The sequence below is a fragment of the Balaenoptera ricei genome, chromosome X (genome assembly GCF_028023285.1).
Source record: "Balaenoptera ricei isolate mBalRic1 chromosome X, mBalRic1.hap2, whole genome shotgun sequence".
NCBI classification, from domain to species: domain Eukaryota; kingdom Metazoa; phylum Chordata; class Mammalia; order Artiodactyla; family Balaenopteridae; genus Balaenoptera; species Balaenoptera ricei.
In genome coordinates this window covers 43,652,418-43,671,009 of record NC_082660.1, presented here as the reverse complement: position 1 = coordinate 43,671,009, position 18,592 = coordinate 43,652,418, and the positions used below count along the sequence as shown (strand labels likewise).

The following is an 18,592-nucleotide window of genomic DNA, read 5'->3' as shown; positions in this document are numbered from 1 at the left end:
TGCTTTATTAGCTTAGTGGTCAACTAATGATTGGACAGATATTTCTTTAAACACCTGGATCTAGTAAGTCTCCCAGCCTTTGCTGATGGGCTCTGAGGGCACGTTGGGGCATGCCTTCAATGTTTAGGCAGGCTGTTTACAACTTTGCCTTAGCCTTCACTTCCTGCCTGTGCAGAGCCTCAAGGTCAGCCAGAGATCCTAGGCATGCACACAGCATTATGCATATTTATGGCTTTCTAGATTCCTAGGAATATGTCAGAACTTTTCAAAGCCTCCTATGAACGTCTTATTACTCAGATTTTTCTGTTAAGTTTTGGTCAGCTTGTTGATTGTCTTAACTGTAATCGTTGCCTCAAACAGCTGCTGTGTTAAACAATTGCTGCTGATTATTTTTGAAAAGCACCCCCAAGAAAAACTGTTCACACCAGGTGAATTCTGAGTCAGGTCAAATAGACAAGTCTGGTGAATGGAGTTTTCTGGGGAAGTGCCATACAGGTCAAATAAAGATAGTTTCTGGGAATGGGGCTTTAGAGGAACTCCTACCCTGTTCTGCTTCCTCCATTGGCTGCTAGCCAGCCTGCTGTGTTTTCATCAGAATTGCAAGGGTATTGATTTTAAAATCTGTTGTGGAAGTGGGAAGAAGAGAATGGGAACAGGAAAAGTTCAAATGCCACAAAACTGAGATTCAGCCTTTTTCTTCAATAAATGCTTCCTGAATTATTGTAAACCTCTGGTCAGTTACCAGAGTTCTGATAAAGTTGATTGTGACAATTTTTACCAATATTCTCATTGCTTTTATGGAGGAGAGGATTTTTTTAGGCCCTTACTCTGGCATTTCTGCCAACATCACCTCCAGGCATATCTTATTCTTTCCCAACCCTAGGATAATGGTATTTCAAAGCCAGGATCTGGGAGCTAGATGTACTCTTTGCTACTGGAATGTCCTTGCTTCTAGATCCTCTCGTTGTGCAGAGCTTAGGAAATTTCATTATATATATATATGAAATATATACATATGAAATTTTATATATACATATATATGAAATTATATGAAATGTGTTCATACTGATACTTTTTTGGGTTTTTTTTGGCTACACCATACGGCTTGTGAGATCTTAGTTCCCCAACCAGGGATCAAGCCTGGGCCCCCAGCAGTGAAAGTGCCAAGTCCTAACCACTGAACTGCCAGGGAATTCCCCTGATACTTTCTTTTTCTTTTTTAAGAATTAAGTTGTTTTATTTCTTTATAATAAACTTATGAACAGTAGTGTGAGCAATGACTGCCTTCTTTTCATGGCATACCTGATGACAGGGAGCCAACATTATTTCTATGCTTTGTAAATTGTCATCCTCCTTGCCAAGTTTGGATCAGCCTTCCACATTGGATCCTTTGTGTTTCCAATGTCATGAAACTCCCCCAGAGTTTTGTTACTCTGAAATTTCCTGGCTGTGTCACTTCATCTGGGGCTTCTTCAGAGTTTACTTCACACACTTTCCTCCTTCCTGCATCTCTGGGAGAAGGGGGGATGTGAGCCTGAGAGGAACAGAAGCCATGGAGAGAGGGGCGCCCTTGACTGGTTCAAGATCACACGCAGGAAAATGGAGGGAGAAGGGTCTGGATTTACATGCCTTTTATCCACAGGAGGTGCCTCACCACATTGTCTCACTGTGCAGGTTGGCTCCACTGAAGGAGAAAGGGCGCAGATCAGCAAGTCACTGGAACAGCAGGAGGGAAATATTCCTACCAGTATTAGTGTGGTGTATCTGATGAAAACTGTTTTTTTCATTCTGGGCAGAAACTCACAGGATCCTCGTGATCAGCAATCAGTTGGACCAGGGAATTGGGAGGAGTTTCTTCTCTTTGAGCTAGGATCCCCGATACTTCCAATTCTAATCCAACACAACATAGGGTTCCTCCTAGCCTTTCCTCTTTCTATATTTATATTTATCTTCTCTAACATTGAGAGCCCTAGCTTCCAACATCATCAATATATTTACTCATTTGCTCAATCCTACAATACACAGAAAGTATTTTTAGAGTTTCAACACCCTTACCACTGTGAAAAACAATTGTAGTAAGGTATAGCTTGAGATTTGTTTGCCCTTTTTATGTCTTTAGATGAGGATATACAAAGTACTGTATTCAAATGTTACATGGTTTAGTTCATTTTGTCATTCAACATGGTTATATTATTCATGTTATTTCAAATATAGTTTGTTTCCCTTTATATTAAAGTTTAGGTTTTTTCCCATCTATACTGACTTAATTTTATGCATTTAAATGTAATATGTTAGCATGATTCCAAAAGTTAAAATATAAAAAGGCATACACAGATAAAATTTTAAACCTACAGGAAATGGATAATTTTCTAGGGAAACACAGTTTACCAAAATCGACCCCATTTGAGCTTAACAGCCCAATTTCCATAAAAGAAATAAAGTTATTAAGGAACTACCCCCTAAAAAAGCATCAGGCCCAGATGGTTTCACAGGGGAATTCTACCAAACTGTTACAGACCAGTTAATCCCAATGCCACCTAAATTGTTACAAAGAACAGAAAATGGAGAGAAACTTCCACATTATTTTTCTAAAGCAATTATAACATTGATAACACAAAAAGAAAAGCATAGACCATTTTCAATCATAAATATCAATGCAAAAATCCTAAATAAAATATTAGCAAACAAATCCAGAACTAAATTAAGAAAATAAGATAGCATAACTGTGTAAGTAAGTTTCCTTCTTGGAATGCGAGGATGGTTTGTTATAGGTAATGTATTAATATAATACAACATATTAACAGATCTGAGGAGAAAGTCATATGATCATTTCCATAGACATTTTAAAAGCCTTTAACAAAGTTCAGCACCCATTATGATAAAATCATTCAAAAACAGAAATCAACTCATGCCTTCTTAACATAATCAAATTTGTATACCTCAATCCGAAAGTTATTATCAACTTAATAGGACAACATTGAAAGCATTTCCACTAAGGTCAGGAACAAAGCAAGGTGCCCACTGTCTCCATTCCTTTTCAACATTGTACAATACTTAGAGGTATTAGACCAATGCAGTTAGACTAGGCAAAGCAATTATAGATGCAAGAATGGGTAAAGAGGATGTAAAAATATCTCTATTAATAGATGATATGATAGTATATCTGGAAATCCCGCAGAGAACCAATAACAACTTCAAACAATAAAATAACTTAATAACATAGCAGAATATAAAATCAACATACAGAGATCAGTAGTTTTCATATACACAAATAACCAGATAGAAGAGAAAACCCCATTTAAGGTAACAACAAAAAAGATAAAATATTTCAGGATAAATTTAGCAAGGGGTGTGCAAACTTATATGAGGAAAAGTTTAAAACACTCCTGAAAGACTCAAAGGTAGACTTACACAACTGGAAAGACATTCCTTATTTGTGGATAAGATTAATTAACATCATAAAGATGTCAGTTCCCCTTCTTAGGTCTCTATTTTTAATTTATAAATACAATGTGATCCCCCAAAATATACCTATAAGCTGTTATCTGGAGCTGGACAAGTTGATAGTAGAGTTCATATGGAAAAGCAAACATGCAAGAATAGCCAGGAAAACCCTGAAAAAGAAGAGCTATGAGAGGGGACTAGCCCTACCAGCCTACAAGGAGTTTAATGCATTTGCCAGCAAACATTTTATGAAGCTTTTCTAATTTAAACAATATGATGCTGACACATGAATAGATAGACTAACAGACTAAAAGAAGAAAAATTAAAAACCCAGATTTAGATCCATGTACATATGGAAATTTAGTAGATGATAAAAGTGGCAAGCTTTGTTTTTGACATTTAAGTTCTTCATCCATCTGAAGTTGATTTACTTTTTCTGTTTCTTTTTAGCATTCTTACAAACATCTTTATTACATGTTTTCTTTAACGCTTCTCAGAGTGGTCATCACATCCATTCACTTACATTACGCTGTTCTCAATGTAGCAATCAAGTAGCACTCTTCCGAACATCTTTATTATATGTGTTCCTTGAAATTGATTTTCATATACAGTGTGAGATAGGTAGGGATCCAGTTTCATCTTTTTCCTTATAGGCAACACTTTTTTCCCCACTGATCTGGTATGCCACCTCCGTCATATCCTAAAATCCTATATATGTGTGGGGCAAGTTCAGGACTCTCTGTTCTACTCCATCGGTCACTTTCTCTCTACCTGTTCCAGTGCAGTACTGTCTTAATAACTATATTTTCTCATTAATTCCTGATATCTAGTAGGGCAGACGCACCTCCTGGCTGTCTGTAGCCGTGCAGAGGCTATTTTTGTCAAGGGACAGAAAGAACAGGACTTCAGAGGCCAGGAAGAAGACAAAGTTAATGGTGGGTAATGGTGGCGAGTGGTGGCAGAAGCATTAGACTTCCCACAGGCCAGCTTGCCTCCCCTATTTCCTCTTTTGTCCCCAACCCCACTGTGCAGCATGGAGGGGCAAAAGCTAGGCGTGGATTTGTGGGAGCAGTCTTGCGCCACCCCGTACTTTGAAGCTGGAAGACACACATCAGGACTCTGGCCCCCCTACCCCATCTACTCCCATCCAGTTTGGAGACCACCAGGAATCCTCAGGGATACTCATCTCAATGTGTCTAAATAGTCACCAGTCAGGGGTGGGGCACAGGGAAGATCTTGTGAAGCACAGTTTGACTTCTTTTCACCCCGACTTCCCTAGCCTGGTGATCTACTTACATCAACTTGGTCATGCAGACCTAGAGGGTGGGGTGCTATGGGCATAAGGACTTCCCTTCCCTTGCTACCTGCACTCCAGGTGATTTGTGGCTCAGCAAATATTTGCAGAGGGTTCATGATGTGACGGGTGGAGTCCAACACCAAGGTCTCTCCGGATCCAGTCCCCTCTCTGGGCCCAGGATTCATGGTCCCTGTGCTATGAGGAAAGAGAGGGTGCTTTGGGGTGAGAATCCACAGGGTCAGGGATGTGGGGATTGTGTGAAAAGAGAGAGAGCAGGAGTGAGGGAGCAGTTGAAGTAAAGAGCGAGGGAGATATGTCAAGAGGGCGGGGGTTTCCTTTTCTTCCCTTTCTTTTTTTTAACTTATTATTTTTTTATTGAAGTATAGTTGACTTACAATATTATATTAGTTTCAGGTGTGCAACATAGTGATTCACAATTTTTATTAATTATACTCCATTTACAGTTATTATAAAATATTGGCTATATTCTCTGTGCTGTACAGTATATTCTTGTAGCTTATGGGGTTTTGTTTTGAAGGGCCAATTTCACTGAGGTATAACAAGTTCGGAAAAGGGGACATATCATAAGAGTACAGCTCATTGAATTTTCACAAAGTGAACACACTCCTGTCTTCTGCACCCAGATCAAGAAACACAACACAAACCAGACAGATCCCTAGCACAGTTAGAAGCTGGTGGTCTTTGGGAGGCTTGAGGGGGTGGTGGGGGGAGGTTGATGGGCTTAGATTTGTTTGTGATGTTGAAGGAGGTGAAGCGTCCCCAGCCCACTGTGGCTGAATAGAAGTCTGGGTCCAAGGCCAGAGGCTGTTGTACAGGAAGATTCAATAGCAGATATCAGGTCACCGGGGAAGACAGCCAAGTTCATGGCTTCATGTTCTTCTTGCCAGTGCTCAGATAAACAGAGGTCCCTCCACGGACACTGTGCAAGGTTGAGACTCAGGTATGTGGCTTTGTGGGGGTGGCAGGGAGGCACCTGGGGGTGGTTGGGCAGGGCACTCCTCCACTCGCTTCTCCTCATAGCTTCTGCTCCTGGAAGAGAAGGGCCACAGACGCTAAGGATAGGCAGGGGAGCCAGGGACCCATGAAAGGGAATAGCAAACAACGAGGAAACAAAGAGGAGTGGGGAGCAGAGAGGAAAGAAGAGAGCGAGGAGAGGGCGCAGGAGCGGGGGGAGGGATAGAACACGGAGAAGGAGCAGGGGCAGGGGACCAGGAGAGGAAGTAGGGCCCAGCAAACAGGAACAGGGAGCAGAAAGAACAGGGCAGAGCTGGAGCTGTGGCTGCAGGCATACCTGAGGGGCACACTCAAGGCCCCGGGCATCCTTACCTGTAGATATTCAAGATACCTCCTGACATACTCCTCCCCGAGCCCCTTCCAAGGCTACACAACTCAGTGCAGGTTCCCATCCCTCAAAGAGCCTAGAGGGGATGGATGCCATGTCCTGATGGTCAGTAAAGTGTGACCAGATGTCATTTGGCTGGGACAGATTGTGATCCCCAGGTGGTCAGCCCCAAAGACCCAGGACATTATGGGTCAGGGACAGAATTTGCTGTGGTTGGCTGAAATCAAGAGCACAGTATCCTGAGGTTGGGGGTATTTGGTAGAAGAATGCCCCAGGGAGGGGCACTTTGTTCCAGGGCTGGGACAGAGCCGGAAGTCTGAGGATGAGGAGTCCATGCAGGGTGGGGACAGGCTGGCTGACCTGAGATAAGGAATTCCTAGAAGAAAACTTCTCCCCATGGATGTCACCACCACTGTTCTTGGTGGGTGTGTAGATAGATACAACCACATTGCTCTTTATATTTGGGTACTTTCATGACCCAGAGTTTCAGGACCCCTTTCAGGACGTTGATTGTCTGTGAGGGGGGGAAAGAGAGAGGGACACTGGGACTGAAGAGCATTTATGGGGTGAGGGGCTGGGTCTTAGTATTGCATCATTAGCTTTTGGATCTCAAAGACCCACCCTATTCCCTCAGTCAGAGCAAGGTAGGGGCTTGTATTTTGGTGGGGAGGTGGGTACAGGGAAGAGGTGAGCAGGGTGCCCTGGTTACTTGAACTCATAATGCCTCATGGTCTCAGTGAGAAGACCCAGGAATTAAGCCACAAGGACTAAGGGTGGGAGTAATGTGTCAGGGGACCCCTTGGGGTTCAAACATTCAAGATTTTCCCTGTCCCCAAGACTCTTGGGAAAAAAAGGTTTGCAGAGCAACTACCATCCAGGTTCAACCACCTCAAGGGGCTTTATTCACCCTTCTGGAACCTCACTGTGAGTCCCTGCATCAGAGGCTTCTCTGAGGTCTACCCAGACTTACCCACGTCTGAGTTACAATAAACAGTATGAGGGCCAGCCCAAGGGTGGTCAGGGACAGAGCCAGGAGCAAAGCAGGGGCCAGCAGGAAGTCGGAACTCATGGCAAGGACCTGGAGACACAGTGGGGGTGGGGGGAGTCGAAGCATGACTTTTCCCTGGCCCAGCTCACCCCCAATCAGGAGACGATTCAGGGAACATTTAATTAACACTACTACTTTCCAGGGACCTGGGGTCAGGGGAGGCCCCCATGGTGTGGTGGGGGGAAAGGACACTGAGACTGGGCCTCTGGTACCAGTGGCCCCACCTCCATTCATCAGAGCTGTAACTCTCCACAGAGGTTCAGCAGGAGGCCCAAGCTCAGTGGTGGATAAATAGTCAACAACAGGGAGGTGCGGCCTGGGCATTCCTGCCCATTTGAACCCTCTATTTTACTCTTATAAGAGATCATGTCTTTAGCCTTCTATTAGAGTGGGGATTGGTATTTGGGGCGTGTCTGGGGTTCTCACAGCTTCTCATGCAGACTTTCAACTAATCTCTTTTTTAAACTCCACCTTCACGCCTACATCCAGAGAGAGCTTGTGCCCTAATCATTTCCTTTGGTGGGCGCTCTACAGTATAACTGGGGTTGGTCCTCAGATTTCACCACTACTGGCATAGGAAGTGTCCAAGGCTGGAGAGTGAGACGTAGGTGTCAGTATTGATAAAAAGGAAGGGTTGTTCGTATAGAAATCTACCTCTTCATCTGTCATTGGGGGGTGTGGAGAGATGTTTCAACATATAGGGTAATATATTGGGAGCTGTTCCAGCAGGGAGATTTTCCAACTAGAGATATCTAAGGATGGGGAAATGTCAATGGGGGAAGTCAATCAAGAGGGGCTATATGGATGGATGGGGTTTTATGAATTTTAAAGTCGGCTTATCAATGAGGTAGATATCAATGGTGGGTATTTCTGAATAGGAAGATTGACAGTGAGAGCATTTTGATGGGCATGTCTGAATGGGGAGATATGCCAGTAGAATACATGGGAAGATTTGTCAGTAGAGGTTGTCAGTGAGAATTATGTCATAGAAAGGTATTTATGAATAGAGAGATTTGTCAACTGAGTGGTCATAGGAGATGTGCCAATGGATCGGGTAATTATGAAGAGAGATATTTGTCACTGGGGTCCATGAGTGGGTGATAGATTACTTCTGGGTATTTGTGAATGGGGATATTTGTCAATGCGGGGGGTCTTCAATGGAGATATGTCAATGGGATATTTATGAATAAAGAGGGTAGCTCAACAGAGGTATTTGTTAGTGGGGTGTTTGTGAAAGAGGTATTTGTACAGTGAAGAGAGGGGACTTTTCAAAGGAAAGATTTACCAAGGGCTTAGAGATTTGTCACCTGTAGTTTTGGCAACAGTAGAGATTTATAAATGTGGTGATTTGTCCACAGTGAGGACTTCATAGTGGGGAATGTTATCACTGGGGAGAGGGGTTGCCCTCAGAAGTCTTTTTAAATGTTGGTATTTTGAAGTGGGGTGATTTGCACATTGGGAAGCAGTGTAAAAGTATCATAGTAATAAGAAAAAACAAATGAGCATATTAAATATTTGTAACATCTGTGGGGGAGATTATCAGGATCACGAGTTAAACTAAGGTTTCCAGGGTGCATTCAGTTATTACTACTGATATTATACATTATTTCCAATATTGTAAATTATCATTCCTGACATTAAATGTGATTTTCAATATTGTAAATAATCATTAGTGAGAAGAATGATCACTACTAAAGTTATACATTAAATTACATTTATCTTACTACTACTAACCAATACTTGTAAGTGCTATGTGCCTAACACAGTTCCAGGCACTTTACATGTAAAGTTACATTGTCCCTAGGAGTTAGGCATTTGTTTTATACCAATTTTACAGATGTGGAAACTGAGGCATAAAGAGGTAATGTGATTTCCCCAAGGTCTCAGAGCTAGTACATGGAAGGGGCAGGATTTGACTGCAAATGACCTGGCGCTAGTGTTTAGGCTCTTAACCACTACACTACACTGCCAGTCTAGAAATTAATATCACTGTTAGTAATCTTACACAGGAAGTTATTGTTATGAGAGTTTCATGTGTTTTGACCCCCCCCCAAAATACCCAATGAACGAATGCACCCATAAATCATCCTCCAACCCTAGCACAGACCTCGGAAGGATTCTGGGTAGGGAGTGTGAGACCCATTTTTCAGGGAGAAGTACTGAGGCTCGGGTGAGGGAAGGGCCAGCCCCCAGGCTACCCATGGAGCTGGACCCCATGCTGCACACCTCACAGGACTGCTACCCCCTCGTGCTTTCTCTCAGCCATCAGAGATGCTCTTCCAAGCAGAGATTGACACACAGACACATGGAATGTGGGGGTGAGGGGTAAATCACTTCACTCACTGTAGTGGATTTTCTAGAAGAGTGATGAGGGATGTAGTGACCCCAAGACTACAGATCTCCTGCCAGGAGCTCCTGCCGGGGTCTGGGGGAGGTGGCCTTGTATGTTCTAAATTCTGTGAAGAGGGCTGCTGTTGGGCCTGGCGGTCAGCCCCGTGAAGCGTTGAGTCCTGATCCAGGGCACTACCTGCAGGTGGACAGGTCGACAGGAGAACCGTCTCCACACCAGGCTCCATCCTTCTTCTGCCACTTTCTCCTTCACCTTCCTCCCAGGGGTTAAAATAGCAGAGCGCTCAGGGAAGAAGCCCTGGCGTCAGGGACCAGTGTAAGAGTACAGGGTATGGTGAACTGTCAGGAGCTGCCAGACTCTTGCAGGCAGTTGAGCCAATAGCGACAAGGCCACCAGGGCCCAGGTCCTTCCCTTACACTTGTACCCATCAGTGGAAGCTGCCATTTGCCCCTTTCGGTGGACAGGGTTCAGATCCTCCCAGGGCATATCAACATGTAGATATTGACATAGAAATTGTTGCTGGACGTATCTGCACAAGCAGCCACTGGGTGCTCAAAATCCACACATCCCTGGGACATACCTTAGACCCTGGCAGAACCTTCCAGGAGTGCAAAAGGACAGGGACCACAGAGGATCCAGGGGGCCACGCTTGGTGACCCAGAATGTCCTGGAGGAGACCTGGGTTCCTATTGGTAGCACCAGTAGGTAGTCTGATGGGAGGGAATTTGGGGGTCTTTTCCTTCAACAAAGATCTCTGTAAAGAGGATTCAGGTCAACAGGACACTTGAGTGTTCCACTGAATGTTTGCACCAATCTGAAAGCCCAGTTCCCACTTCAGTCAGGACCTTTGGAGTGTAAGGGGTAGGCACCAGGGACTGGGAAGAGCCCAGAGGGGCCTGGGCCCGGCTGTGTGAGCAGGAAGGCCTGAGGAAGGGAGTGTTTGGAGGGTCTCTCACTCAGATTTCATGGGGGAAGATAAAGCAGAAAGGTGAGGCTCGAGTCTAAAGGCCTCAGTTTTGGTGAAGGGACAGCTGTGTAGGGGAAGGGGGGGCGGTGCTAACGTGCCTGGTTGGTCCTGATTTTGAACACTACATGTACTTCACTGCGTCAGAGTTGGTCAAAGGAGTGAGGGGAGGAGAAATAGGGAAGAGGGGAGAAGGGCAGAGCTTGGGGGTTTCCAGATCACACCTTCTCCCCATCTCTCCTTTTCTCCAAACGAACACTTCCAAGGAATCTCCCACAGGCTGTGGGTGGGAGACCAGGGCTACTCTTTCTTCCAGAGTCCCTGGCTCGGTTATGTTGATGGGGGGCCTCTGGGCCCCCTGGGAGTCTCCTCTTTCACTCAAGTCAGACTCACAGTACAAAACCTAAGGGTGGGGACAGTAACACCCACAGGTTCAGATGGGGTAAAATATCCTCCCTGAATGACATCAGGACCACACCCGAGGCAAGGAGGAGAGCCGTTTACTGATTGATAGGGCATTTGTCAATGAGCTGGTCAACTGGAGGGATTTGTGAATAGCGGAATCTGCCAGTGAGGTAGTGATTTGGCAGCAGTGGGATAATTTATGAACTAGAAAGCTCAATGCAAATAGGAATTACAAATTAGTCTGGTAAAATGCTTTTAAGCGTTGAGTAGAGAGATTATCCAATAAGCCGTGGTTGATAAGGCAGGTTAAATTACCATTACTGATGTTGCAGGCGCCAGCACTAATGCCAATGTAGAGAATTATTACCAATACCTCAAATTTTATGTAAAATATAAAAAGCATTTGACACCCCTCACCCCCTCAGCATTGGTCGCAGGATGCTCGCACCAGGTCGTCTGACATAGGTTTGTTCCCAGACACTACACAGGGACACTGCCTGCTGAGTGGTAGTTCTTTATTTCATTGTCTTGGAGAAAGAAAGGCGGGAGTGGAAATGGGGGTGAACACTGTGCAGGCTTCAGCTTCCGCTGAAGGGGCAGGATTCAGGCCATCCGGGGCCGCAAGGACTGCCAGGTGCACATCCCTGGCTCCCGGGGCAGGCAGGCAAGGTGGCGGCTCTGGAAGCCCTTGTCAGAGCCCGTGAGGAGCTGGTCCGTCCACAAGCAATGAGTGTCACTCTGCAGTTTGCAGGGGATGGATGAACAGGGAAACACCTGGAGGAGGGGAGGGAGACACATCTCTGAGGGCTTCTCCTCCTGCCCCTACCTCCCCTCCGGAGGAGAACTTTCTGCTCCTCAGCTTTTAATTTGGAGCTGCTGGGGAGACCTGTTGTCACCCCACCTGGGTACAGACTCAAGAACACTCCCTCCCATCGTGGGGCACCGTCATTGGGCTTGAGGAGGTGACAGCAGTCCAGGGAAAGGATCAGCTTCCCGGAATGGTGGTGGGGGAACAGTCAGGCAGGTCTCCTGGGGACCTGTCCCATTGGATAGGGAACAGCTGGCAGTAGCAGGGAACAACCGGTGGGCACGGAACTTAAGCATAAGGAGATGTGGGGCTCAGAGATAGTCACTGGGGTCAGAGGACATTCAGGGCCATCAGGGAGCAGTCTTGGAACAGTCAGAGTGGCCGAGCAGTCACAAGGGGGAGTCAGAGGGACAGGAAGCAGCCAGAAAGTCCAGGAAACAGAGAATTCCCAGGAACAAGCAGAATGTCCAAGGGAACGGTCTCAGATTTGAGGGAACAGCAGGAGAGATCAGGGACATCCCTAGGGTTTGGGAAGCAGCCATAGGGACAAGGAATAGTCAGAGGGAACCAAAAACAAGCCATGGTTTGGGGAAGAGCCCAAGGACTGCTCTCCAGGTGGCGGGCAAGGTCCAGGCACTCACTGTGCATTCCTCACAGCCTGTAGCATAGGTCTTGGTGAAGCCCTGGCGCTGAGCGGAGCTCAGACTGTTCCAAGGAGCCACGAAACTGCAGGTGGTGATGTACAGGTTCCCGTTCGACAGTTGTCCTGCGGGGGGGGGGGGGGTCAACAGGCAGATTCTGATTGGCTGGGCCAGGGACAGAGTGGTGCCAGATTGGTTTCCCAGGACCACAGACCCCGCTGGGCAAAGCCCCAGCCTTCTGATAGGCTGAAATTGGGGCGGTCCCCATTTCAACTGGGACCATTCCCACAGAGCCTCTCCTCCCTCCCTTGCAGTTGCCAGGCAGCATCGGAGGGGTGTCGTGGCACAGGGCGATGGGGCGGGGCCTCACCAGCTATGAGAAACTCCTCACTGCGGTTCTGGGACCTGTGGAAGTATCCGCAGACGCTCTCCATGGCGGCGGTGTAGATGAACCGGATGTCAGAGGCATCCCCCAAGGCATTGAACCCTTTGAACATCTGTCAATGGATGAGGGGAAGAATCTTTTACTGACATAATCCTCCCACTCCACATTCTTCCGTGAAGTCGTATAGCACTCTGATATCACAGCTAATTTCCTCGCCAAACCGGTGGCCAAAGTCTTTTATTTTGACAGGGAGGAAGATTTTAGGAACTGCCGGGGGAAGGGGCAGGAGGGATACCTTGGTCATCTTGATCTCGTAACGCTGGTATAAGGAGGTCAGGTTGACTTCTGCAGTCCCCACAAATTTGGCCCTGATGACTACAGGAGAAGAGGGGAAAAAAACGAGTCAAAGGGACTGCATGAGCCAATAAAAATAATCACAATAATAATACTAGCAAAGCACATACTTAAATAGGGATTGCTGGATGCCAGACAGCACCCTAGCGATTTATACATTGGTTAATTGCTTCACCTGTATGTTGGTGCCTACTCTTAGCCAAGCACTGCTTCAAGCCTCTTTCACATATTCATCATGTGTTCGTTCACTCAACAAATATTTTGCAGCGCCTGCTCTGTGCCAGGCACTGTTCTTGGTGTCAGGGACATAACAGTGAACAAAACACAGAAATCCGTTCCTTGTGGAGCTCACATTCTAGCCAGGGGAAGAGAGACTAAACACAAGCAAAATAATTAAGTATATAGGAAGTTAGACGGTATTAAGTGTGATGGGGAACTTCAGAGCTGGGTGAGGGGGATCAGGAGTAGTAGGGGACAGGGGTTCAAGTTTTGAACAGGGTGGTCAGGGAAGGCCACCCTGAGAAGGTGACATTTAAGGCAGCCACCCATGTGGATACCTGGGGGAATGGGTATACCAGGCAGAGGAAGTAGACAGTACAAAGGCCCTGAGGTGGGATTGGGCCTTGAGTAATCACGGAAGTGTGAGGATGGCAGAGCGAGGATGGCAGAGCGGCTAAAGCAGAGTCAGTGTGGGGCTGAGTGGAATTGTTCTAGAGGTAGGCACCATCGTGAACCCCACTGGACTGAGAGGGAAACCGAAGCCCAGAGTGTGTGGGCAGGGTGGATACACTCACCGAGGTCGGAGCTGCAGAAGGCCGTCTGTGGGTGGGGTGGGACGCAGGTACAGGCTCGGCTGGGGACTGTCAGCCACAGCAGCAACAGGATGCCAGAGGCCAGGGGTGCAAAGGGGGCCATGGTGCGTTCTGTGGGGGTGGGGAGGAGGGTTCAGAGGGCCCCCAGCTCAGCCGATCCATGTACCTGGGCAGGCCTCCCACCCCATTCTACCCCCCCCCACACACCGGGTTGGGGAGTTTGGGGATTTGAGAGCCCAAGGGAGTTTAGGGGGGTAGGGAGTCAGGGGAGTTTAGGAGTTGTGGAGTTTGAGGGATTTAGGGGACTAGGTGAGTGGGGGAGTTATGGGGCTGTAGCCTTTGGGGAATAAGGGGGCTGGGGAGTTTGAGAATTTAAGAGTGTTGAAGAAGTCGGAAGGTTGAGGAGTTGGGGCTGAGGAATTTGGGCTTTGGGGAGCTGGAGGAGTTTTCGGGGAGGTTGGGAGTTTGGGGGTTGAGCATATTGAGAGGTGGAGGAGGTGGGGGAGTTGAGGGAAGTTGAGGAATTTGGAGGAGGTTGGGGATTTAGGGAGTTGAGGGAGTTTGGGGGCTTAAGGGGGTGGGAGTGCCTGAGGGATTTGGGTTCAGAGGAAGCTTTGAGTTTAGGGTTTGGGAGGCTGGGGATTGGGAGGCTGGGGGAGTTTAGGGAGCATCAGGGGTTTGGGTTGCTGGGGGACAGGGAGGGAATTTAGAGGAGCTGGCAGCTTGGGAGGCATCTGACATTAAGGGCTCATGGCTTTCGGGGAGCTGAGGATGGATGCCAGGGGTTCAAAGGAATTTGGAGTGTCGGGACTGGGGGAGCAGTTCCAGCCCCCCACCCTCTTCCCCTGGACCAGCCTAGGCTCCCGGTACCCGCTGGCCAGGCTGAGCAGCCGAGTATCATCAGGCAGGAAAGCTCCAGCCCAGTTCCAGGCCCTGCGGGCCGCCCAAGCCCCTACCTACCTCTGGTGTAGCCTCTCTGGGCGCTGGGTCTTCGGCGATGGCGGCAGGGCTGGAGCAGCGGAGGATAAATATCCAAGCGAGGGGCGGGGTGGCAGCTGGTAGGAAACCACAGGCCTCCAGGCTTCCTGGATGCGTTACTCATCCGCCCACCCTCCGTGGAGGCCAAGGGGCGGGCCCTGGGCTGCCGAAAAGGAGATGCACCCTCCTCCTCTCCCTCCCCCTGAGCCTCGCCCTGACCACCCCCCTCCCCCATCTCCACGTCAGGCACCAGTCCCTCCAGGCGGTCTCATGGAGGGCTTACAGGCAGGATTCCACCCAGTGCAATTCCCTAAAGTCTCCAAAAATCTATCCGATCACCCACATCCCCGAAAATCCCCATGGCTAAAGCCCAAATTAGTTCATTCCTTCAATAAGCATTTCTTGTGCACCTACTGTTTTGGGGGGGGCGGTGAGCGGCAGAGAGCAAACAAGTAGAAGCAGTGGAGGGAGGTAGGGCAGGTGAATGGAGGAAGGATACAAGGTGGGGAAACTGAGGCACGGAGAGGTTAAGTGATTTATCCAAGGTCACAGTTAATAAGTGGCAGAACTGGGATTGGAACTCAGGTGACCTGGATGGAGCCAGAGCCTGGGTCTTAACCCTTCTCAAAAAAAAAAAAAAACCACAGGCAAATAGTCAGCATTTATATAGCACCAACTGTGTACCGGGCGGCACTCGGCATAATTTATTTCACTTAAAGCTTACGATAAGCCTCTGAGATGGTTATCGGTATTATTCCCATTTCCCAGACAGGCATAAAGGAATTGAAGAACTTTCCCAGGACCACAGGGCATGGCTGGGATTTGAACCTAGGCTAACTGGCACCAGGATCTTAACCCACGCTGGGCACAGTCCTGGCAAGCGGGGAGGTCGCTGGTGAATGAATGAGCATTGGGGCGGGGGGAGTTGAATGGTGGTGAAAGAGGCCAGTGAGTCAGTAGAAAACTGATCCCCTCCCATCCTGCCCTGCCCCTTCCCCACCAACCCTCCCACGCCCCTGGTGGGGATCAGCGTGAGGCAATCTCTGTCCACCAGCTTCCAGATGCTGCCTGAATCTTCCCTGGCGTCCTGGGAAAGGGCTCTGAGGGCCGATTAACATCCTTGGTTAGGTCAGGGAGGACAGGCCAATAATAATAATGATGATGATAGTGATGATAGGAGCCACTTATGGAGCGCTTACTGTGTACTGTGCCCTGAAGCCTTTGTGTAGTTCTCTCATCCAATCCCCATCACCCCCTTGCTAATTAAGCTTGATTAACTCAGAGTGGCTAGCACAACCATCACCACCAACACTACCACCAAAACAGAAACTACCACCAGCACTACAAAGTGCTTACTATTACTATGTATCAAACACGGCTCTAAAATCTTTGGAAATACTTTATCTGTCAGTCAGTCCCGATTACCTCCTTGTTAATTAATATTGGCTAATCTAGGGATATTAAACCGATAATAATAATAGTGCCCAACACCTTTCGAGGATGGAGGCTTCCTGTGTGCCAGATACTGTGCTAAGCATTTTGCCCGAAATAACTAATGTGTTCCTCACAACATCTGTGAGTTAGAGACTGTTCGTGTTCTCATTATACCAGTGAGGAAAATGAGATACACAAAGGGGTCAAGTGATCTGCCCAGGAAGGAGAGTGAAGAAATGACTCTGTTGGGGGGGTGGGCAGGACCAGATAAGAGGGAAGAGAAGTAAACCAGGAATTTGGAGGAGCTGACTGTGAAAGTGGGAAATGAGAGTGAATGAGGGGTGGGCCTAAGTCGGTGGTGGAGGCGAAGGGAGAAGTGAGGGCAGGGGAAGTCCCGCTGCAGCATCATGACTTTGAAACCTGAGTCAGCATAGAGTTTTGCCCACTGTCTACATGTGAGGGGTTGTGTGAACCCGGGTTATCGTGCAGGTTTTGAAACTGGTGGGGTTTCATGGACCGGTGTCTGGCTGTATGGCCACCTGGCGAGCTGGATGGGTGTGGGGGGCGTGGGGTCCAGCTGGGTGTGCACAGCAGACACCTGGCAGTCCCCACACACACCGACTGCTTGGGCCTGATTGTACCCTTTATACAGATCAGGAAACTGAGGCCCAGAGAGGGTTAAGTGACCTGCCTGGGGTTGAACATGGCCTTAGGAAGAGGAGAGGCCAAGATTCAAACCTAGGGTTGGCCAGGGGATCCCAGTGTTCAGAGCTCCCTGCATGCACACATGTGTGGGCACACGCATACACATATACACAGTGTTGTGTTCAGGCTCAGGTCCAGAGAAAACAAGGAAGGTTTATGAAAAGAGTCTAAAAACCTCGGGGCGGGGGGCGGTGTGCGTGTGTGCTTGCACACAGTTTCCTGCTGTGTCTCTGCCTCTGAGAGTTGCCTGTGTGCCTTTAGGTGGTGTGTGCCCCTCTGTGGTGTGTGTGTGTACTTGAGTGTACCTGAGCCCAGTATGGTTTTTTTGTTGGGTTTTTTTTTTATTGTATTATTTATTTATTATTTTTCGCTGCATTGGGTCTTCGCTGCTGCGCGCGGGCTTTCTCTAGTTGTGGCAAGCGGGGGCTACTCTTCGTTGCGGTGCGTGGGGCTTCTCATTGCAGTAGCTTCTCTTGTTGCGGAGCACGGGCTCTAGGCGCATGGGCTTCAGTTGTGGCACGCAGGCTCAGTAGTTGTGGCACGCAGGCTCAGTAGTTGTGGCACACGGGCTCAGTAGTTGTGGCACGTGGGCTCAGTAGTTGTGGCTCACGGGCTCTAGAGCGCAGGCTCAGTAGTTGTGGCGCACGGAGCTTAGCTGCTCCGCGGCATGTGGGATCTTCCCGGAACAGGGCTCAAACCCGTGTCCCCTGCATTGGCAGGTGGATGACTAACCACTGTGGCATCAGGGAAGTCCTGAGCCCATTATGCTTTCTGCTGCTTCTGGAGTTGTGCCTGCCCCTGTAAAGCAGGTCTGGGTTGCGAATGGAATTGAGGATGTGCTATCACCTCTGTGATCTGCGTGTGTGCCTGTTACGTCATCTGCCATTTCAGCCTGGTTTCCCTGGAATGCTAATCAGAGCATCCTGGTAACAACTCAGTGCCTCTCAGCGCCCCATCATGACGCCAGTCATTTGGGAAATGAGGAAGGTGGGGGGGCGTGCAGAGGGAGGGTGAGGCCTGAAGGTCAATCGGTCACCCTGACCCTGCGGACTTCCTGTGCCTGTCGGGAACTGGGAACCGCCACCGCCCCAGCAGCCCCTCCGGGAATGCCATCCTCTACCCTGTCACCCCTGTCGGCACAGAGGAGGGAGGGCAAAGCCCTGCATGTGCATCCATGTATGGTGGCGCTGGGGTCGGCCAACTAGGTCCCCTCTACTCCACCCAGGGTTGGGGGAGACGAGGTATCCCCACGCCTGGATGTGAGTGTGTGTGCATGTACACACCCTGGGGTGTTGTCCATGTACTTAGGAGGTTCTGGGTGTCTCTGGTTGTGTGCATGCCTCTCCATCTGTATATATGGCAAGGCACGTTTTTTGTGTGTGCGTCCCTGCATACACTTTGCGTGTGCCCAGGAGTATGAGTCTCTGTGTTGTGGGTCTCGGTGGTTCTGTGAATACCTAGAAGTGTGAATACCTAGAAGTGTGTATACCTGTCCATGTGGTGTGGGTCCTTCTGTTTGTTGTGCGTATGCCTAGGAGCGTTGCATGTGTATCTGTCAGTGTTGAATACGTGCCCAGTTCTGTTGTGTGTGCCTGTCAGAGTTG

At 48.3% G+C, this 18,592-nt stretch overlaps 2 protein-coding genes across 3 annotated transcripts in view; one reads left to right on the top strand and one right to left on the bottom strand.

The window, feature by feature from the left end:
• Nucleotides 1–18,592, top strand: part of SYN1 (synapsin I) — a 45,100-nt gene that overhangs the window by 19,474 nt on the left and 7,034 nt on the right. The window lies entirely within an intron of this gene.
• Nucleotides 11,373–14,955, bottom strand: TIMP1 (TIMP metallopeptidase inhibitor 1). Its single transcript, XM_059910633.1, has 6 exons — nucleotides 14,832–14,955; nucleotides 13,854–13,982; nucleotides 13,001–13,080; nucleotides 12,691–12,817; nucleotides 12,321–12,445; nucleotides 11,373–11,645 (listed from the first exon to the last, which is right to left on the bottom strand). Exons 2-6 carry the CDS (start codon nucleotides 13,972–13,974, stop codon nucleotides 11,475–11,477), a joined length of 624 nt encoding a protein of 207 aa, XP_059766616.1. The 5' UTR covers nucleotides 13,975–13,982; nucleotides 14,832–14,955; the 3' UTR covers nucleotides 11,373–11,474.

Bases quoted from the DNA above. Each gene is read 5' to 3' on its own strand.
- TIMP1 (XM_059910633.1), bottom strand. From the start codon at position 13,974: ATGGCCCCCTTTGCACCCCTGGCCTCTGGCATCCTGTTGCTGCTGTGG. The intron at 12,818-13,000 runs GTATCCCTCCTG...ATCCATTGACAG, and splicing joins ACGAGATCAAGATGACCAAG to ATGTTCAAAGGGTTCAATGC. The intron at 11,646-12,320 runs GTGAGTGCCTGG...CCCCTCCTCCAG, and splicing joins CAGGCTGTGAGGAATGCACA to GTGTTTCCCTGTTCATCCAT.